The sequence below is a fragment of the Medicago truncatula genome, chromosome 2 (assembly GCF_003473485.1).
Source record: "Medicago truncatula cultivar Jemalong A17 chromosome 2, MtrunA17r5.0-ANR, whole genome shotgun sequence".
Taxonomy (NCBI): Eukaryota; Viridiplantae; Streptophyta; class Magnoliopsida; order Fabales; family Fabaceae; genus Medicago; species Medicago truncatula.
In genome coordinates, this window is record NC_053043.1 from 14,254,211 (window position 1) to 14,277,065 (window position 22,855).

General features: G+C 33.4%; 2 protein-coding genes across 4 annotated transcripts; one reads left to right on the top strand and one right to left on the bottom strand.

Moving 5' to 3' along the window:
- Window positions 1-6,397: 6,397 nt before the first annotated feature.
- On the top strand, window positions 6,398-15,371 carry LOC25488123 (kinesin-like protein KIN-13A). 3 transcript variants are annotated; one of them, XM_024775695.2, is made up of 13 exons: window positions 6,398-6,706; window positions 6,817-7,080; window positions 8,077-8,298; window positions 8,713-8,901; window positions 9,879-9,983; window positions 10,117-10,194; window positions 10,441-10,522; window positions 11,228-11,390; window positions 11,905-12,240; window positions 13,483-13,701; window positions 13,795-14,596; window positions 14,696-14,761; window positions 14,928-15,371. In XM_024775695.2, exons 2-13 carry the CDS (start codon window positions 6,889-6,891, stop codon window positions 15,108-15,110), a joined length of 2,637 nt encoding a protein of 878 aa, XP_024631463.1. In that variant the 5' UTR covers window positions 6,398-6,706; window positions 6,817-6,888; the 3' UTR covers window positions 15,111-15,371. The 3 variants fall into 3 exon arrangements, with proteins under 3 accessions (XP_024631463.1, XP_013463239.1, XP_013463240.1); XM_013607785.3 differs by having other exon boundaries at window positions 6,820-7,080; XM_013607786.3 differs by lacking the exon at window positions 6,817-7,080.
- Window positions 15,372-16,118: 747 nt separating this feature from the next.
- On the bottom strand, window positions 16,119-21,885 carry LOC25488124 (ubiquitin-like-specific protease ESD4). Its single transcript, XM_013607787.3, has 9 exons — window positions 21,023-21,885; window positions 20,339-20,415; window positions 20,165-20,258; window positions 19,936-20,034; window positions 19,075-19,167; window positions 18,860-18,979; window positions 17,889-17,992; window positions 17,100-17,172; window positions 16,119-16,710 (listed from the first exon to the last, which is right to left on the bottom strand). The coding sequence occupies exons 1-9, from the start codon at window positions 21,689-21,691 to the stop codon at window positions 16,648-16,650; spliced, it is 1,392 nt and encodes a 463-aa protein (XP_013463241.1). The 5' UTR covers window positions 21,692-21,885; the 3' UTR covers window positions 16,119-16,647.
- Between the last annotated feature and the right edge of the window lie 970 nt (window positions 21,886-22,855).

Consider the following 22,855-nt stretch of genomic DNA (forward strand, 5'->3'; position numbering starts at 1 on the left):
GCAATCTCAATTCTTGCTTCTCTAGTGCTCCACCACTGAGTCTGGAGGAAAGATGGGTTTAGTGGAACTCCTTTAAACATAGTGTAATTATAAATGTTGATGAAAGCGTAATCCCATCAGAGCTGGTTTCGGCAGCTTATTTCGTCACCCTTTTGGGTCTTGGATTTCATGTTATATTGTAGGAGCATTTGGCATCCCCCTAACAGAGCTCTATGCCATCTACTGATGGTTCTTATTAGCCTATGAAATGAACTTTACAGTTGTTACTTGTTACACTGACTCACTGTGTGTATATCTTCAAGGATCTAATCCTGAAATTCCATATGCATGATACTCTGAATACTCTGAATCAAGATATCAAAGATTTACTCAACTTGGATCAACTAGCTTCCATTACTAGCACCCTCCGTGAAGTAAATAATTGTGCTGACTTCTTAGCTAATCTTGGAGCTCATGATTCACTCCTCTTTTTCACCAAGATTATCGATCCTCCTCTTTGCAGACTCCGCGGGAACTTGGTCAGTGGATTATAGTCGTTTTCCTCCTCCTTTTTGTTTCTTCTTTCAATTACCTTTGTAACCAAAAAAAAATAAAAATTACGTTGCTTAAAATTGGTAGCTAGCGAATGGCACAAGTGAATATGTTGCTTTCTCCTTCAATTTGTGAGAATTATATAGTTTCTATTTTTTTTGAAATAGACTCAATTTATTTCACGTCAATGAAATTTATCCCTCCTTCAAATCTAATGTTGCAACAATAAAATGTACCAGTTTCTTAAGAGGCCACTTGGTTGTAAGAGAAACTCTTCAACCTTGTGGAACTCAGTTCGAGACTTGCTATTGAGAAAGAAGAAGCATGAGACACAATTTTGATGCCCTAAAATTTTGTGTTGTAAATTTGATTGAGTTAATTTCTCAAGAAAACATACATGGACTAAATTGACATTAAGTTTGATAATGTATTGCAATACTTCATTTTCTACATCCTGTCTTATAATTACAATAATATAATTATGAAAAATGTAAGTGAATAATCATATACTGAATTTCTTCTAAAATAAATTCATATACTGAATCATATATTTTTACCAAACCTTAAAAAAAAAAAAGGGGTTTTTATGTAATTATAAATTAGAAAGAAAGGGAATACTCCATATTAAATTTGTATGTTCTGTCTTGGGTTTGGTACTCATTACTTAACATGGTAAGAAGATGAGGTTAGGAGACAAATTCACAAAAACCACGTGAGATTAGTAGGATTGCCATGTTACCAACTTGGATTGTCGAAAATGTAGTATTGGATGTACATTACGAAAGGATGGGACGTCTAACTTAGTTCAAAAAAATTAAATTAGTGATGATGTCTTTAATTCAAACTTGTGTTCCTAGTTAATCGTGGATTATGCCTCTCATCATGCTTTAAGCAAAAGCAATGACTTTTGTTGAAAAAGAAGTGAACTACAAGGTATGACATGTTGACAACCAGCTAGGTATGATTAAAATGTAGAGGATTACCCTTTTTTGTCCCTTTAAAAGAAGAAGAAATAAACATTGGTCCTCTTTGAAATTCTTGTGCGTCATTCCATGTCATTCATAGAGGACCACAATGTGATTCAAACAAGATATCCTTTTTTGGATTAAAAAGACGATTACTTGTGAGCCTATTTGGTATTCCTTTAAGAATATGGGTATTATAAGGGTAAATTAACCTTTCATTCATTTAATAAACATTTTTTCGTATGACCTGCCTAATGCCAAAGCTGGTAGAGAAAGTAAAGCAAGAGTTTTAGGCTGACAAAAAAAATTTGTTTTTCTCTTGTACATTTTTTATTTGGTTACATTATTGTTACATAAGCGTCTTGTACATTAAACCTAAAAGAATCTTGAAGCACAATAAGTAAAATGTCTCACAAATAAGAAAATTACACTAGTTGATATATTTAACTATTTTTTTCATCTAATATTAACATAAAAAATATAACCAAGAGAGAGTAAGATTAAAAGAGAAATAAAAACTTAAGAGAGAAGAAATTAAATTACTTAATGCGTCATCTCATTTATCGTAGTAAAACGAATAAATAGAAAAAATAATTTCATTAACATCATACAACTTTGAGATGTTCTTGTTCATTTTTGAATTTCATGGACTAAAATTTACAACCCTTATCATTTTAGGGACTAAATAAGTGATTTACTCTAAATTAAGCTCTCAAGTGAATGATCCTCGTGAGTCTAATTCAATTGATAAAGATAATGTATTATAATATATGAGTCAGAGTTGAAATCTCATATTTCTCACTTAACCACCTTAAAGATGAAATTATAATCATCAGAGTACTTGACCCAAAAAAACTCACAACCTCTTAAAACAAAAAAGTTCTTAACCAAATAATTCCGTATGATAAAAAGATCACTCACTCATTTCATAAAAAAAGTACCACACACTCAGAAGTGAAAAAAACTATATAACTTTTTTTTCAGAGGACTTACATAACATTTAACCTCTTAAAAACGAGCTATATAACATTTATACATTGTCCTAGGTTGAGAAAATGGCTAGTTGGAGGTTGTGTTGAAATCAAAATATGGTGATGTTTTTTTTTTCCTTCAAAACAATTAATTTATGAAAAATGTTAACTAGTGTCTCCGAGATACTAATTAAGAAAAATTAATATAAAAACTTTGTATTGGGAAGTGGTGAAAAGTAAAATATCTAACTTTATGAAAATAAAAAAGTTGTTATTTTTTTATAAAAATTTCTATTTTTACTTCCTTAATTAGTGCCACAAGAATACCGGTTAACATGACCTTTAAATTATTAAGGAGATCAGTCCACTCTATTTCACTTTGGTGGAAAGACTTATCCGTGCTTGATAAGGTTAGGGGTAAGGATCACGATTGGTTGTTTGATTTTGTGAATAAAAAAACTGGTAATTGAAAAAACACCCTTTTTTGACATGATAATTAGACATTGAACACTTCACTCAGAGAAGCATTCCCTACATTGTTTTCTATGTGGCTTCAAAAATCTTGTTGTATTCAAGATATTGAATATATAGCGGAGGGGTCTTGGAAATGGGAGTTGAAGCGGCAGAGAAATTTGTTGAATGAGAAAAACAACTATTTCAAGATCTTAGGGAACTAATTGGAGGGGTTGAAATCAGTAGTGATAATGACAATCCGATTTATATGCGGCACTTGACAAAATTCTCACAACAATAGTTTCTTAAAAATATATGAAAATGATCAAAAAAATTAAACAGTAGTTAATTACCGTCGATTTTTCTGTTATAAATTAGCGGTAGTTAACTACCGCTAGGAATTTTTGTTCATTTCCATGTATTTCTAAGAAACAATAAATGTCAAAACAACAATTTTCAAAGTTTTTATCAGAGATAAATTTATCCCTAATTACACGAAAGGGCTTGAGAACAAATTGGAATAGTCTTGCACGTCAAAGGTTCAAACATTTGCTTGGTAACTCCTCCTTAGAAGACTCCCAACCAGTGGAAATTTATCAAAGAGGGGGATTTTTGGTAAGGATAGGGCAGCAGATTGTGTATGGTGCCCGAGAGTGTTGGTGGATGAGGATCATTTGTTTTGTAGGTGCGTTTTCTTTGAGTTGGTGTGGTACCATATTTTTAAATGGGTGGGTACATGAGTTGTGTTGCCCCGGAATGCTACCTCTCTCCTAGATGATTTCTCCTCTTCCTCATCAAATAGCAAACACTGAAAAGGTCTATTGTTAATACGACAAACAACTGTCTGGAAGATTTGAGAATCAAGAAATGAGAAGATTTTTTTGTTTTTTAATGATCATTTTATTAGATTTTAGCTAGAAAAAAAAGATCACTTGCATCTATGAACGATTTTCTCCCCTTCACTGTTTTTCAAGAGTTAGTTTTTGTACTTTGTTGGCCCATGTACCTCTTATACTTCTACGTATTTATTTTGAATGTCATGTACTATTTTTACTAAACTAAATAGGCAATTATTCTATGAAATTGTAAGTTTCGTCAATTACCCTATGAAATTAACAAAACTTTAATTATTCTCTGAAATTGCACAACGTTAATCAATTTACCCCCTCCGTCAAATTCTTCTGTTAGTCAACATGACGTTTTGCAAATACCTCCATGAAGTTTTGCACTTATGTGCAAAATACCCCCCGAACTTAAAAATTTATATTTTTTTTCTTCCTAAACTTGACTCAAAAGATATTAAAGGCAAACAAGGAAGCTTGAGAAATGCATTTAAGATTCAAAGAATAGCTTAAAGAGTTACTTGGTGAAGGGTACTATGGTAAATGAGGATTACAAAAAGTGTTTATTGAAAAGAAATACATTGGTGGAGTTGAGGAAATTCAAAAACTTCATGATGACAAGAAGCTTGAGAAATTGCTTGATCGTTGTGAAAGGATTGATGACATTGAAGGAGGTGATGGTGGATGTGAGGCTTGTGGTGATATAAAGTTTGTTCCTTGTGAAACATATCATAAAAGTTGTAAAATCTACTATAAAGGTGATTATGAAGAAGATGATAATTGTGAGGTTGGTGGGTGAGTGTGGTTCCAAACGTGTTCTCATTGCATTGAAAATGGCCTAATAAGATGTTACATATGTTGTTTCTAGTTTCATATTTCATTTTGACATAAGTGCAAAATTTTAGGGGAGTATTTGCAAAATATCATGTTAACTAAAAGAATAATTTGAAGTAGAGGGTAAATTGATTAACGTTGTACAATTTTAATGGATAATTGAAATTTTGTTAATTTTATAAAAAGAATTGACGAAACTTACAATTTTGAGGATAATTGCCTATTTACTCATTTTTATGCTACTCTCGTACATCTATAAAATTCATCTTACAATTTTTTTTACTCATCGTCCTTTTAAAAAAACATTTATACATTGTACTCGTGTCATAAAATCATCATTTATGTTACAGTACTGCCAATGTTTTTTCTTATAAATATCATCATGTATTGAAAAGTTAGTTAAACGGGTCCCTTGTGGCATTGTACACTAAATAAAATGTCTGATTGCTGCGTCCGTGTCAGCAACTACGGTCTACAGCTACCAAATGTCCATAAATGCTTGCTTGTTACTAAGTTGAGTAAAAAGATCTTGGTTTTGACATTAGGATTAAGCAGCCTTTACCTAAATTCTCAAGGGTACTAACTACGGTCTACGAGTATAATCACCATTATTTCAAATTTCAAATTGCAAATCGCAGTTGAAATTCGTTGCAGAAGCAAATGTCATTCTAGGTCTCACAAGAAGAGGAAATTTTTCCTAGCTATGTTCACTCTATTTTCAAAGATTGTTAGGCCTTATAATTAAATTTCTCTTCTTTAGACCGTTATCATACATGTTTGTTTTAAATTTACCAAATTTATTTTTAGGAATAACATTCTTTGGAATATAAGGATGAGAATTTTATTTTGTCAAAAAAAGTATGGAAATTTTATTCCAAAATATTTAGGAAAAATATGTTTGGTTAACTTTATAATATTTTTAGGAAACATAAAATTTATTCTCATCTTCATGAAAATTTTATTCACACCCTTTTCTTTGAGAAATTTTTTCTATTCCCATAAACATTTTATACTCGGGAATAAAATTTAGTAAACTTGTAACAAACATAGACATATATATTTCTATCATTTTATTCCCGAGAATCAACAAATATAACTTCCTTAAAAAAAAAATATAACTTGAAACAAACTCACTCTAATGATAATAACTTAGCGCATTGTTTGGCAAAATTTGCTATTGTAAAGAGGATAATGTATGGATGCAAGATATATTAGAGATTAGAGACAATATTATAATTATTTTTCACCAAAGGGGACACACAATATTATTTTCATTGCTATTGTAAACTCTTATATTTGATTTACATTAATTGCATGTTTAGTGTGACTTTTAGAAATTTTAAAATTGTTCCTTAAAAAAAATGTTAAAATTTGTTTTCGTTATATTTAGTTTCTCTCGATTAAAATTTAACAAAAATGATTCTACCAAAGTTTAAAATTGAAACTTTTAATTATAGAATTGATTTTATTAATCAGATTTAATATTTAACTCATTTTTACACAATTGAATCTAAAGATATACTTTTGATAACGGTAATCAATCTTACATAATTAATACACTCATAATCACTTTTGGTAAGGTGGAACCAAACTTACACTAAACTATTGTTTAAATGAGAATTTACTTTGGATACCTACTTTTTAGATCGCTTAAAAAGCAGTTATTTATACCGGTGAAGAATTTGGTAGAGTACCGAGTTGCGGTGGCGTTTGTTTAATTCACGGGCGAAACTAGAAAAAGGGCATATTAGTCTTTTAACACTCGTTGGTTCATTTCATTTTCATTCATTCATTCGACTTCAACAACAATGGACATAGCCGTTTTATATAGTTTTGAAAATGTGAGGATTAAGATATCATATGATTAATCATCACAACACAACACAACGATTATATCTCAATTAATCCTTAATTAATCTACAAACTAATTCTCCATTTCATTTTCTCCCTCCAAACCTCTCTCTCTCTCTCTCTCCAACAAACGCCATTTTCTGGTTACTGATTCGAACGAAGATCAAAATTCAACTTCATCAAAACGCTATCGTTTTCAGATCTGAATCGAAAATCTCGAGTTCCCGATTCGGTTTCGTCTCACTTTCATGTTCTTCTCGTGAGTTTCTCACCTTTTTAACATCTTCTTAATCCAATTTTCGCAAACATTTTTTGTTTATTATTTATTAATGTTTTTTGCGATTTTAATTGTGATGATTATGTGTTAAGAAGCGCGTGTGTAATAGATCTTGAAAATTGGCGCCTCAACGACGTTCCCAGCGCCACGTGGTGGCTGGCCAGATGCCGCCACAGGGTAATGCCGCCGCCGCTGTTTACGATCAACCTGCCGGCGGCTCCCTGCAAAGTGCATCCACTGATGCCGGAGACGCTGTCATGGCGCGGTGGCTTCAGTCCGCCGGTTTGCAGCATTTAGGTTCTCCACTTGCTTCATCCGGTGTCGATCATCGCCTCTTCCCCAACCTTCTCATGCAGGTATCGTCGCTTTTCTTACAAAGATAGCGACCTCTTTGATGTTGCATTTTCTGCTTTTATTTTGCTTTACTATTTGGCATTTGAGTGATTTAACATTTGTTGCACTTGCTTATTATATGATTATGTTTCGTGAAATTGGAGTTTGAGCTATACTCTAATTTGAGGGATAATTATGTATACGGATATGTTTTTATTAAAAGAGAGGGTCTTAGTGTTTTATGTGATACAAAAGTATGGCGCAAGCTAAATAATTTTTTTTCATTTGTACAACGGTATGACCGGTGATGTTGTATGAGACAGAGCTTTGGCGCAATAAAGAATTAACATGAAAATAAAATGAGAAATAATATTTGTACAACTATTTTATGACAACTTTTGTGACAATTTTCTCTCACATACTCACATCATGGTTTTACTTTCTCTCTCTATTGCATTGGTTTATGTGTTAATACCTACTTTTCTTTGTAAATTTATGGTTGTCCCAAAAGTTGTCGCATAAATGGTTGTTCAAATAACACACCTCAAATAAAGTAAGCAGATGAGGATGTTGCTTTCGATGTGTGGTAAGACTAGACAAAATATAATAGGATTAGAATTGGAAATGACAACATTGGAGAGAGAGAGTTGAGGTAGCACCTATTGTCGAAATGATGGGGGAAACTCACCTTAGGTGGTTTGAGTTTGTAGAGACAAGATTGTAGATTATGTAGTAAGGAGAATAGACCAGATGGAGGGTAGCCAAATCACTAGGGGTAGGGAAGACCTAGAATAAACTATAAGATGAACTATTCAGAAAGATATGAGTTGGATAGAAATATGACATATGATTAACATTATGGTGTTTTAGTGGGATAAGGCTTGGTTGTTGTTGTCGTCATTGTAGAGGTTTACATTTGAGTGTAGTGTGGGTGAAATTTGTTAACTGCTGTGTATATTTTCTTTTTGATAGTATATGAGGTGACTTTAGATGAATATTTTATATGGTACATGTGGTAGGGTTATGGAGCACAGTCTGCTGAAGAGAAGCAGAGGCTTTTCAAGTTAATGAGAAACCTCAATTTTAATGCGGAATCTGGTTCGGAGCTTTATACACCCAATACTCAAACTTTGGGTGGAGGGTCTGCATCGGATGGGTTCTATTCTCCTGAATTTAGAGGGGATTTTGGAGCCGGGCTTTTGGATCTTCATGCCATGGATGACACAGAGCTTCTGTCTGAGGTATAAATAATTGAATATGACTCATTATTATATCATAATGCAGGCTTGGTTTGGATAATTTCATACGTATTATAGAGAAAACACAGGTTGTATCAGATAAGATTAACAAGTAGTGTGGGCAGTTTATCCTGAAAAGTTTTAAAAACCGTTTATACTTATACCATCTTATACTACCATTTTTGTTCGCAATGATGAACAACTAGGTTATATAACCAGCAATTACGCGCAATATTGGTTCTGAATGTGTGAACTTTAGCATTTGTGTTTCAATCAAGTTACTTCTTTTTTTCCCTTTCCAAATGGCATGTTTATTCTCTATGTTCCCTTATAATCCGGCATCCAGCTTAAATTTCCTGCAGTAAAAGTCAGTATATGTGTTCTCATACGTTGCTCTAATTTTACCCCTCTTATCAGCATATGATTTCAGAATCTTTCGAACAATCACCCATCATACCAGGAGATACTAGAGTATTTGAAGATGATTTCTATCCAATTAATAGCAAGCTGGAAAAAGAAGCTGAAGTTGATGCATCAATTTCTTTACCTATGAATGAAAAAGAGAATAGTACAAGGGAGAATAATGTCGCCAAGATTAAAGTTGTGGTATGTCAAAATTTTATACAGTTGTATACATGCATTGCTTACATTTTGTGCGATAAATAAATCACATTGAAATATTATTTTTCTTGTGCTACGTTTGGACTTCCATATACATCGATAATAGTACGAAGTAAATATTGAAAGTTAGATTTCTTTCTTTTCTTCCTTTATTTGGCTACAATCTATTTACTTATGAATGAAAAAGATAATAGTACAAGGGAGAATAATGTCGCTAAGATTAAAGTTGTGGCATGTAAAATTTTTATAGACAGTTGTCTACATACATAGCTTCACATTTTATGCGATAAATCAATTACATAGAAATACTATTTTTCTTGTGCTATATTGGGACTTCCATATACATTGATAATAGTATGAAGTAAATATTGAAAGTTAGATTTCTTTCTTTTCTTCCTTTATTTGGCTATAGAACAAAAAAACAAAAGAACCACAACTACTGCTGTTATCACCGTTGTTTCCCTTCCTAGCAGAAGAGTTTCACCAATATCATCATCAGTTGGTGTAGAAAAGCGAAGAATAAACATCTTTTTATGAAGATTTAGTACATTTTAGTTCATAGCATTTGACTTTTGACGTTTGAACCTTTTCATTTGTGAATGCAACCTTATATAGTAATATAGATCCTTCACTTAAGAGTGGTATAATCTTTGTATCCATTTTCCCCTTAAGAAATGTTGATGGTGCTTTTCATTGAAAAGTGCCTTTTTCTATCTTTGGATTTGTACTTTACAATTTTTACATGAAATGATTACACAATACTCTTTATAATTTTAAGCATTTTTCTCTTAGATATTTTCATGAATCGCCACTTTCAAAATTATTCTTGAATATAAAAATACCTGCGCTATACTTGAGATTCTTGATGGTTAAAATGTCATTTTGATTCATTAGCATTCAGGGGATATTTGGCATTATCTTTTTCTCCCTCTCCCTCTCTCTCTCTCTAATGCATGTTGTAGGTACGTAAAAGGCCTTTAAACAAGAAAGAGCTTACTAAGAAGGAGGATGATGTCGTAACTGTGTCTGACACTGCATATTTGACAGTCCATGAACCTAAACTAAAGGTTTGTTTCGATATTGGACCCAAGCTCTATTTTTCAGTTCAAAAGTCAAATCAATTGCCTCGTTATTAGTTATCTTAATGTTCTCACTTTTATTTACTGCGCAATGATCTGAATTTTTGTTTGAGCTTGACAGGTTGATTTGACAGCTTATGTGGACAAGCATGAGTTTTGCTTTGATGCCGTTCTTGATGAGCATGTTACCAATGATGAAGTAAGGCATCTCTTATCCAAGATCGAACTTCGCTATTGTTTACATATAAGATTGAACTTCACTATTGTTTACATATAAGATCAAACTTCACTATTGTTTACTAATATGGTCGTAATTTGTTTTAATTGTTGTCGTCATACTTGAGTTTTATGAAAGTTATCATGGTTTTGATTTGAGATTTATGAAAGCTATCGTGATTTTGATTTGTTTTGATTGATCTAAGGCATGATTGTTTTATAATAACAGGTATACCGAGCTACAGTTGAACCAATTATTCCTACAATTTTTGAACGTACCAAAGCTACTTGTTTTGCTTATGGTCAGACAGGTGAGAAATTTTATTTGCTATCTTACCTGTACCAAATTATCATTATTATCCAGTTTTACATACTAAACTGTTTAGTTCTCTAATAACATATATGCATGCAGTTTTTTGGTGTTTGAACTTTGCTAGTTTATTTATACATAATAGCATTTGTTACTGGTTCTTGATAGTATCGGTTTTTATCTATTTAAAAGATATTGATTCTCGTGTCTTTTAATTTTGTCTCTTCTGGTTGTTTCATGTTGTTGAGTTGTTTCTGGCTGGTATGGTATGTGTGATATAGGCCAACTTATTTACCATTTCAGAATATTCATACTATGTAAAATAATCTTGTTGAGTGAGTGGGAGGATATTGGTTTCCTTGGTCTAGATAGACACGGTATTTTTCACTTGATGGTATATATGCACGAAATTGAAGATCTGAAGTGTAACCTTAAAATCTTTCATTTTTCATGAAGCTGAAGGTTTGTTTAGTAGTTGGGGTGCGAGAGTTAAGGAATGGAGTGATAAGGAGGGAGAGGGTTAAATCCCCACCCCCAACAAAATACTAATTATACTAAAATTTGCGTTTTGTTTTTTTTAAAAAGTATGTGTACTTGTTGGCACCATATAAGTTTATCCATTCATATTCCATTGCTGTGTTTGATCCTCAGAAAGCCATTTCATCACTTAATTCATTACTTAGACACTAATAATCTTTATTTTCAGGAAGTGGCAAGACATACACAATGCAACCTTTACCACTCAGAGCTGCAGAAGACCTTGTTCGACAGTTGCATCAGCCAGTTTACCGGAGTCAGAGATATAAATTGTGGCTTAGCTACTTTGAGATATATGGTGGAAAGCTTTTTGATCTTCTTAGTGACAGAAGGTGGGTATTTCTTTCTTAACACACATTATGATATTTTATATGAATGCATTGGGTATACTATTTAAATGTATTAGATGATGACGTTGCAGTACAGTTTGTCCTTAAGCCATTATGTGCCTATTGTCTGAGTGCTTTGCGTGTGGATCCGGGCCTTAATTATGAGACAACATTTTTTGTCTTCCTCGAGGATTCAGCCGCTTAAATAAATATTTGTCTATTTATTTATACTCTCGCTATTTAATTTTTTCCTACATCAAGCATTATTTTTTCTGCTTTTGACTGTACTTTTTCATGTCTTCCTTGAGGATTCAGCCGCTTAAATACATATTTGTTATATTTATTTAAGCGCCCGCTGCTTAATTTTATCGTACATCAAGCATTATATTTTCTTTGTTTTTGAATGCACATGAATGAAAATATCTGTCTCAATTTATACGCTTTTACAAATGTCATCTTCGCATCTTGCTTACTCAATGTCTTATTGGTGAATGGTGGTTTATTACATTATGAATAGGAAACTTTGTATGAGGGAAGATGGACGGCAGCAAGTTTGCATTGTAGGACTGCAAGAATTTGAAGTTTTGGACGTTCAGGTTGTCAAAGAATTCATTGAAAAGGGAAATGCTTCAAGAAGTACAGGATCCACGGGTGCTAATGAGGAGTCCTCCAGGTCGCATGCTATCTTACAGTTGGTTGTAAAGAAGCACAATGAGGTGAAAGAGGGCAAGCGAAATTCAAACACTGATGCAAATGATGCAAGAAGTGGGAAGGTCGTAGGGAAGATTTCTTTTATTGATCTTGCTGGAAGTGAAAGAGGCGCTGACACTACTGATAATGATCGTCAAACACGGTACTTCTAAATTCAAATCATTTGCATGATATTTTGAGCTCCTTAAAGCCAACTGCATGACAGTTCTTTCTAGAATGTTCCATGCATGAAGATTTATGAACACTTATAACAAATTTTACTACGAATTTTAGATTTTGTTGCATAAGCTAACTTTTCTAGCCTTCTAGGGACATAGTATTAAGTTGGTTCATTATTGAAAATGAGAAAACTCTATTTAACTGACAAGAGCTCTCTTCTCTTTGTTTAGCCTTTTTTACTCAACATTGCCTGGACTATCTTTGAAATGAGAGCAGCGATAATAAATATAAACCATATTAGTTGACGAAGTTAATGAAACGTTAGGACCTAGAGTGGAGGGAACAAAATTAGGAATGATATTGACGCTAAATAAGCTAAAACAGAGAGGATAAATCACTATTACAGAGAGTACGTATGAGCAAACAAAAGAAATGGACTGTGGATTGAGTTATATACTCTTTGCGGAAATGGAAACTAAATGGATAATAATCATAGAAAACCCTTTCTTGAGGAACAAGAACCAACTTCACTATTTTCTTGATATCCTTTCTGTCACTCGCCCTCCTATTATATTCTGCTCTGACCCTCTCATTTCCTAATTCTAGAATCTTCTCATCCACTCACTCTCTGACATGTGGGTACTTTCTGTTATTTCCCTCTTTTTCCATATCCACCAAATACACGCATGGCTCCCCACCCACCAATCACTTTCTCTACTCTCTTTTGTGTAGTGGGCTTATCATGAAATCATCTAATTGACTTGTACCGACTCTGCTTGCTAGTTAGTATTTCTGGATGAAAAGCAAACTTAAAAGCTTTTCTTGGTGGCTATCAATTTTATATATGTAATTATCTTGTTGTCTGTCTTGGAATTTTTAAATATTGATTTGATGTTTTTTAAACTCAATGATAATAAATGCATTAATCTGAATATTATCTATTTTCACAAATTGTTCTAATAATGTGAGATTACTATATAAATAAATATAGCCGTTAAAATCTTTGTTATCTGTTGTTTAAATTTCACTACGTTGTTAGTCAAGAAAATCTTTGTTATCTGTTGTCTAAATTTCACTACGTTGTTTTGAGTTAACCGCTGAAAACAATATTTGGTGGCTTCCTACCATTCCTCCATCAAGTAAATTTTACTTGTTCAGATCCAACACTTTTTGTATGTTAACAAATCAAATTCACTACAGTTGTTATGTATCTCTTCTACCATAGGATTGAAGGAGCCGAAATTAATAAGAGCCTTTTGGCTTTGAAGGAATGCATTCGAGCTTTAGACAATGACCAGATCCATATTCCATTCCGGGGAAGCAAACTTACAGAAGTGCTGCGGGACTCCTTTGTAGGAAATTCAAAAACTGTCATGATCTCTTGCATATCTCCAGGTGCTGGGTCTTGCGAACACACGCTTAACACCCTACGTTATGCTGATCGGTATGTGTTTGTGTATTATATTCCAGGGTGCATCTGTTCTTTCACAGGCATTCATGTTCGCATGTATTAATTGTTTCATCCTAATGTGAACAGGGTTAAAAGTCTTTCCAAAAGTGGAAATCCTAGAAAAGACGCAATACCCAATTGTGTACCACAAACTAATAAAGATGTTTCATCTACATCAACCCTTCCAGCTAGTGTTGGTGCAGAGGATTTTATCGATCAGCGCCAAGAGAAACCAATGGATATGGGCAGGAAGCCACTTGAAAAGGAGAAAACTATGTATAGCTCTGCTGCTATTGCTGACAAACAGTTACCTAGTATTTCTTCAAATTACCTATCAAATGGACGAGAAGAAAAAGGCATCACTTATCCTTCAATGGAGAGGGAGAGGTTTGAAATGAAGAACTCTTATAATGATAATTCCAGTCAAAAGATTAACTCTTACCCACAAAATGGTACAGATGAGAAAGTGCAAAAGGTATCTCCCCCACGCAGAAAAGGTTCTAAGGATGAAAAGTCTGAAAGGCCTGCAAACTGGATGAAAAGGGATACCGTTGAAGAAAAAGGCTTGACTTATGCTTCAGTGGAGAGAGAGAAGTTTGAAATGAAGAACTCTTATAATGATTCTTCGAGTCCAAAGATGAACTCTTACGCACGAAATGATACAGATGAGAAAGTGCAAAAGGTTTCTCCCCCACGCAGAAAAGGTTTTAAAGATGAAAAGTCTGAAAGGCCTGCAAATTTGATGAAAAGGGATACCAATGCTTCTGATCTCTCGACCACAAGCTCCAGGCAACAGCAAACCACAGTGAATCACAACACTGTTACCTCTGGATCCAGGCTTTATGACGCAGAGTCAGCACCTGACGTGAATATCAATGCAGTACTTGAGGTTGTAAAATATGTAGAATAATGACCTAATTTACCAATTTTTAGTTAAGTATATACTAGTTTATGCTATCTGTTTAATTTCTTGATTCTACTTATACAGGAGGAAGAAGCACTAATTGCCGCTCATAGGAAAGAAATTGAGGACACAATGGAGATTGTTCGTGAAGTAAGTTTTTTAGTTGCTTTTCTACATGTTTTACAAGATTCATAATGTGCTTTTCAACTTTTTAATTAATTAAATTTGCTTATCGAAAAAGAAACTAGTGGAGTTTTCAAATTTCAGATAACTTATTATGTGTGCTCATTCATCATGTATTGCTTTTGGTTTTCAGGAAATGAAACTCTTGGCCGAAGTCGACCAACCAGGTAGCCGTATTGACAACTATGTAGCCCAATTGAGCTTTGTGCTTTCTCGCAAAGCAGCTAGTCTTGTGGGTCTTCAAGCTCGCCTTGCAAGATTCCAACATCGACTAAAAGAACAGGAAATTCTGAGTAGAAAAAGAGTTCCCCGTTGATAAAAGATTCGGTTTCTCTTATTGTAATTGTCTTGTGAATTGTGATCTGTATCATGTTTGATATCAACTGATCTTTTCATTCTAATTAAAGTTACCTACATGTATATACTTTTTATGTGACATTTTAGCCATCTCAGGCCCTTTGCAAATATTTGCCATAAATGTTGTAATTTGTATGTAGGTTATCTGCCCAAAATTTGAAGTTTGAGAGGGCAAAGTGAAAAAATGAAATAGAATCTAATGTGGTTGCAAAAACGAAAACTCTGTTTTGAGTTTTCTCTCCTATCCATCCTCTTGATGGAATTTATTTCTTCATATTGGGCGCAATTATTCATATTGCAAGACCTGGAGTTTAGCAAAATTTAATTTACCCTGTAGATGCATATTTATCGTGTAGATTGCATAACATAATGTAATGCAGTATTGCGTTTGGTAGAAAGTGATGGTGTCAATTTTTATCTGAAATTTATACAATCTTGCAAAAGTATCTTCTGTTTGATTCAGTGCTACAACATAAAAAAGGGACTTGATAAGAGTGAAGCTTAACTGGTTAATATTCTATTCCCAAACTGGAGTTGTCATATTGTCACATGCATCATTGTGTAGGTATAGATGGCCTTGCACAGTTTTTACAGTAATGGATGGAGAGCCAAGAAACAGTGCACATTTGATTTGAATCTAACTAAAGTAGGCAAGATTATACGTTTTCAATTAGCATCGGAGTCAGTTTTGCCTCAAAATAGTGTGTGCAAAATGTTAGACTATTCATTATTATTAAATAAATATTATATTTTATAATAGCAGTTATGGCAGTTATTGGGTAAGTTGTAACAAGTAGTTAAATTAGTTATGTATAGTATTTGAATAAAAGGGTAACCACAGACAGGATGTTGTAGATTATTCTGAAAAAGTAGAAAGTGGTTATTTGGAGAGAACCAAGACTCTGAAAAAGTAGAAAGTGGAATCTATTGTATAATTATATTAATTTGTATTTTTGATACCAGTTTCTATCACAAAATAATTCACATTAAATGTTACTTCAAAGTTCAAACATAAATCACTTCTCTTCAAACAAGTTTACAAAATAAAATTTATTCAAAATTAGGTTTAACCATTGCTCAAATTGTAGAGCCTGCCACAATCATTACCTATGAAATCACCATTCTTTTCTTTCCCCTCAATTTCCTTGAACAAAGGAACAAACACTATCCGAGCAAACCTACTAAGCTCAACACTACCAACAATACAAAACTGAATAGAAAGAGAATAGAGAGGAAGCAATTATGCCATTACATAGTTGAAACCTCATCCCCATCTAATAGTTCACTTTTGTATACTGTATATACAACCTACTGCGTTCTACACTATCGATGCGTTGTACCTAGACACCGGGGCATATGTGTAGTCAGTTCAACTTCAGAGCAAGCAAAAGCTCCAATTCCATAAGTGAAGATCCTCCATCAACTACTGCTACCAAAATTTCTATGCTGATGATGGAGTATTGGACTGGGATACTGATGACTGGTCACCCCTTTGCTTAGTCAGCTCTCAATCGCAATACCTCCTTAGCTGTCCTGCGCCGGAAGTAAGGCATGTGTTCCTATAAAGGAAAGAGAAGTTTAGTTCTGACAAGATGTAAAAGATTGCGTTCACAGGCATCAAAGCATCGTTGGATCTTTTAAACCAGCAAGAAAACAATGGTATTGGTTTAATTTTGATCATACCATGCACGGTTTAAAAAGACCATAGATTTTAAACAATAAAATATTTCTAGCAATTAGAGGTTCTTTAAACATTTTGCCCAAAAAATATTGAATGCATTAAATGGTTGCAGTGTTTCTCATATTAAAGTATTTCAAACAATTGGTTTTCATTTTTGTTCAACTAAAATGGCTGTTGAACTGTGCACTTGAGAAAAATTACTTAAAACAAAAATATACAACAAACGCATGATTTTCCTGCCACAAAATGAAATGCTTCATATCCTACCTGGTTAAAACACAGACCCAGGCCTCTGCTATAGAAGTCGGCATATTTGATCATAAACACGCCACAATCGAACCTGTTCAGTAGCAAAACTTTCGTTTAGAATTTGAAAATTCAGAGTTGTAATAAATCCTGAAAAGATGGGGAGTCAAGGACACAAGACAAATACAAGGAATATAAATTGAAAAGATTATAAAAAACTACTGATGTCAAGATATTTTCACTCTTTTCATTTTCAATCCTACCAAACTCAAATTAGAGCTATTCCAAGAAAGTGCAGACAAAAAAAGTTATCTCAAACAAACTAAACGCAAAAATCTTTTTTACAATGCAACCATTTTATGACCAACTTTCAGTTTACTAAATAAGTAAATTACTACAATCAACAATCTTTTAGACTATTGCCATCTATCGAGTTTTGGTGACCATGAACCGTGTCTTAACATCAATAATTATTACTGATGGACAAGTTCAAATGAACTATGTACCCAAGGAATACACCAATAGTTAATAAGGATAGTTTGGTAATATCACTATTCTCTCTCTTTCATTTATCATATTTTCTTAATTTGTGTGAACAAGTCAAATGCGACACTTATTTTGGGACAGAGGTAGGAGGAGTATGTTCTTTTCTCTACGAATGAAGGCGCACTGACAGGTTTCAGTTTATAATGTTGCAAAGCTATAACCAATTTTTCATTGCAGATATCTAATTTTAAAACACTGAAGCAAAAGCTCAGTAAACTAAATGATCAAATTATATTACGATTCGCAGAAGATCAGAATACGAACCCATTTTCCTGCTCAGGAAGGTCTTCGACATATTCTTTCTCCCAGGTGCTTACATCAATATCTTTTCCAGTTTTGTCTTTTACTTCGTCTACATAGTACCTAGCCTGGGAAACATGAATGACAAACATTAGATAAATTTTACAACCGCCAAATGTTAAAACATGTACATCATTCTTATGTTTCTTATTAAATCAACTCAGCAATAAATGAGTTACACCTTCAGAGAATAACAGAGCAACAACTTCAATATACAATTTAAAGGCTTCAAGACAATGGTAGGACAAATAACTTTAATTTATAAATTTTCTATTTTTTTACTTCCCTTGGTTGTTTACTTAAATATGCACATGTATATCCTATCATGTTTGGTTGTTTAGCAAATTCATTTCTTCACTTCCTTCCTAATCTAGCGCTGTCGATGGCGGTCCATGGTGGAGAGCCAAAATTCCACCATACCGGGCCCGGCCACTATGTGGTGCCGTCGTAAAGGATTATGGCGGAAATATCCACCATGTCAGCCAATATATACCATTGCGGAGCCTAAAACTGCCATCAATATCCGCCATGGCTGATATTTGATAATCCACTTGGTTCAGCTGTTGATTGATGACCAAGATATAACACATTTGATCTGCATAAGTTGTCAATGGCTAACGTTTGATTCAAAACAAATAAGACTTAAACCCATCAAACTGAATAGTTTTGTTTTGATTCAACAACCACCTTGACAATGTGGCCAAGTTCGGTTTGTTTTCAAATTCAACAGAACTTCAGCCATGAGCAACCGATGAGATCATTTTCCCTTAGCTTAATCTCAGGTGACTTGTTGTCTATATGTAATAAAACAAATCACAAGACTTCCAATGATTGAACAGGAAAATTTGAAGGCAGCACCCAAATTCCAACAAAAAATAAACATGCAGATTCGAAAATGAAATCTACAACTAAACTATATAGACCAGAAATTTTACCAGCACTTCTAGCACACGACGATCCATTCCTTTCAATGAGTCAAGATACTGGAATTTTGCATCTCTTTTATTGATAACTGCCAAGCACCAGTGAATTTCTTTGTGGATGGGTACAAATATCTGGTAAAGGCACGAATCAGGTAAACGATCAATGTTAACACAACTTCAATTGGCTAAAAGGAACAGAAAAAATGATTTAGTTCAAATATAATTACTTTATCACAATCAAATAGGCTGTATCCCAATTTCCTTTGAGTCGTCCATCTTCGGACAGATTTGTAATCATATCTATCCCTGCCACTTATTAACTGCCAATTAACATTCAAAATAAAAAGAATCAATATCTGTACAAAATGGCTAAATTACGGATTATAAATATAGAATCCGTAAAATGGCTAAATAAAAAGAATCAATATCTGTACAAAATGGCTAAATTACGGATTATAAATATAGAAAAATGTGTACGCATGTGTTTGTGCAATACTCCTTAATATAGAAAAGAATTTAATAAATCTGTTATTTTAGTTATACATAATGTCATGAAATTATAGTTTGGATTTTTATGAAAGTTCAAAATGAAATTATGAGAAACACTTTGCTGTTCCCTGTGGCATATTTGGCACAGAATATGCGGATTGAAATATTAAAAACAAATGCCAAACACAGTATATTTTCGGGTATTAGATAATAAAAGAGTAAATATTTTTCCATTAAGAGTTTATTAGAGAGAGATAGGAGGAATGAAAGAAGAGAAATTGTAGGAAATCAAATGCAGGTTACTTGAAATTAATTAAAATAATCATCACAATTGTGTCTGAAACCATATTAATAAATTTTGTCCAACTGTAAACAAAGAGCATGGTAGACATGTTATTAAAACATCAAAGAATTACTATATCGAGATAACATTTTTCATGTTTGAAGCAAAAACCAGATGACAATAATTTCTTGGTCTACACAAACAAATGCTTCGGGAAGAGTAAAATGGCTCTCTTTACTCAACAATGGTAGTCATCTGAAGGTAGAATTATTTTTCTAAGCCAACACTACATAAACATGTGAAGATATAATCCTACCTTTTTGTAGAAAAAGGTGCTGAAAAAATGACATTTCAGAAACTTCTTGGGTTCTCTTCGCTCCCTCTCTTTCAGCAACTCGAGGTACAAATTTATCACCTGCACAATTTTGGTATATCAATCACAATATTTCATGATGCAACAATGTTGGATCATGATATAATTAAGTGAAGGTTCTTCATTTCAGTAACTCAGACAAAAAACAATAAATATGAATATAAAAGATCACCTCATCATTTAACCATGCACCCGGAAGAAGGCATCGCATCTTTTCTCCTGATACCTCAATATTAGAACTCTCATGAGCAACCAATACCTTTCTCCTGCAGAACCAAACCCTCAATGAGCTACGATAAAGATTAAACACATCTCAATAACATATAGCCAAATCATCAAATCATACCGGTTGGAGGAAAATGCGCAAGAAACCTCAATTTCTTCATCATCTGTGAGAGGGACAAAAGGCTCAAATGGAACTTCCTGAAAATCAGAGTAGTATTAAGGCAACAGACATAACATTCAGAATAAACCATCCCGTCCACACTACTAAGCACCAGTAATTAAAATTTGGGTCTATCCAACATGTATCGTTTTCCTAATACACTATTAAATGTTACCTATAATTTACGTTTCTACATAAAATATTTTCCTTTTCATCAAACACTTTCAATTCGTTAGCATAGCTTTCAATCAAAGTCCACCGCATCTAAACCATAATTATAGTTCATCAGTAACACCTATTCCACAATATCAAGATTGCCATATAACAGCAACACCAACCACAATTTAAAATCTTCCTCAAATAACTTGCACTATGCTAAAACTTAAAGACACAAACTAAGAAAAGAGCACATTACCTATGGAGCACCTACACTTCTGGTGTCCAACACATGTCAGAGTGTCTGACACCATCACAACACCGACACATATCATTACGTTCAATTAAGTCATTTTCTCAAATTATTACCGGTGTTGACGTGTCAGTGCATAGTATCTATGTCAGTGCTTCATAGTACACTACTACTACTACTACTTCTCAGTGATACTAACAAACAAAAATGTATAAGCTAAAAAAAGTTAAATTCACCTCAATAAGTTCCTTCTTAGGCCTTAACAATTGAAAAATATCTCTCCTCTTCTCATTCAACTCAATTTGAAAATTCAAACTTTGAATTGTATCAGTCCTTCTCTGAACACCTTGAAGCAACTTCTTATACACATGAACACTGGAAAGATCATGGTCCTCCACATTCACCACCGCATTAGTCAAAGCTGAATCCGTTAACCTCCGTTGAACCCCAATTTCAACATCCTTCATCTCCGTATCACGAATCTCAACAACCTCCACAACCCCAGAATCATCCGAATCCTCCCCATCTGAATCCAAATCAATCACCACCTTCTCCTTCTGTGTCACCAATCTGCATTTTCCCAACGCCGAACGCTTCACCTTCTCGTAATTCCTCTGCAGAAAATTACCCATGTCAATGAAATCGCCGAAATTCGATAATTTTCTGGAAAGGTTGAATTTTCTAGGTCTACACGGCGCGTGAACTTCACGGAGGAATTGGGGTTTGGTGTCTGGGTAACGGGAGAGTCTGGAAACGATGGCGTTTGAGGTGGAAACGGGTCGGGTCGATTGGTATGAAAATTTGGGTCGTTTTGAAGATGGTTGAGAAATAGAGATGGTGGTGTGATTGGTGAGGACGGACATGCATTCTTCAGAGCGTTTACGGTTGCTTGTGGTCATACCCATTGATTGAAACGAAGAACGAGCATGTCCAATTTGGGGATTTAGGGTTTTTGATTTGAGAACGAAACGTGAATTTGATTTTGATTGGTTGGGTAGGAAAGGAATATTTAAGAATTAAGAGTAGTGTTTATGTTTGGAGTTTGGTATTTAAATTCACAGAAATTGCTGTGCGTGTGTGTGATGTGATTGTTTTGTTCATGAAATACGATAATCTTGCAGTGTGTGAGGGGGAAATAGGATTTACATTTTTTTTTTAATTTTTTTATGATTTGAATTTTTTTTGGATCAAGTAATCTAGTGGCTAGAAAAATTCATCTTCTAAGATGAATAAGTGGAGTGTTCGGGGTTCGAACGCCGGCCCCTGCATAAATTGTGGATTATTACTCTTTCTTTTGTAGTGTGATATGAGTTAACACTTATATTAATTATGAACAATGTTTATCTTTTTTAATGACACCTATAGTAAATATAATATATATTTTTATTTTTTTATGACACCCATAATATAATATATTGTAGAAAATTTTGTAGGGTAATTTGAATAATGAAAAAGTTAACACAAAATCTCTTATTATCTTTTTTTCTTATAGAAAATATCTCTTATTATTTTTATATATAGTGTGTATATTAGACGCCCCCGTTTATTATCTTATGCCTTCCTTATATTAGTTTTACAAAAATAAAAAATAAAAAAAATAGACGCCCCTATAAATATACTTTAGTTAATAAGAACGTTGCAGTATAGTATTGTTTTGTTTTGTTGAATAGAAATGTTACATCATGTAAGAATTAATTTGAAATTTTAGATTTTTCATTTATTTATTTTATTTAGGTATTTTTCGATGCATACATAAAAATTTGTAGATGTGCACCAAAAAAAAATTGTAGATGTATATGTAAGATTTTTTAGGACTAATTTTGTATTTTTGTATATATTTGCGATTTTTTTAAAAACAAAAATGACATGTTTGATGATCATATAACAAGTATACCTTTGTAAAAAAAAGTATAACACTTCTCATTTCTGCCCCTACAACACCAAATTCAGTGAAGACTTGAAAAGATGGCCAAAGAGAGGAACCAAATGATCTCAACTATATTTAAGAATTAAGATGTTATATTGAAGAAGAGGAAACACAATGAAGCATGGTCGTTTGAGTAAAACCG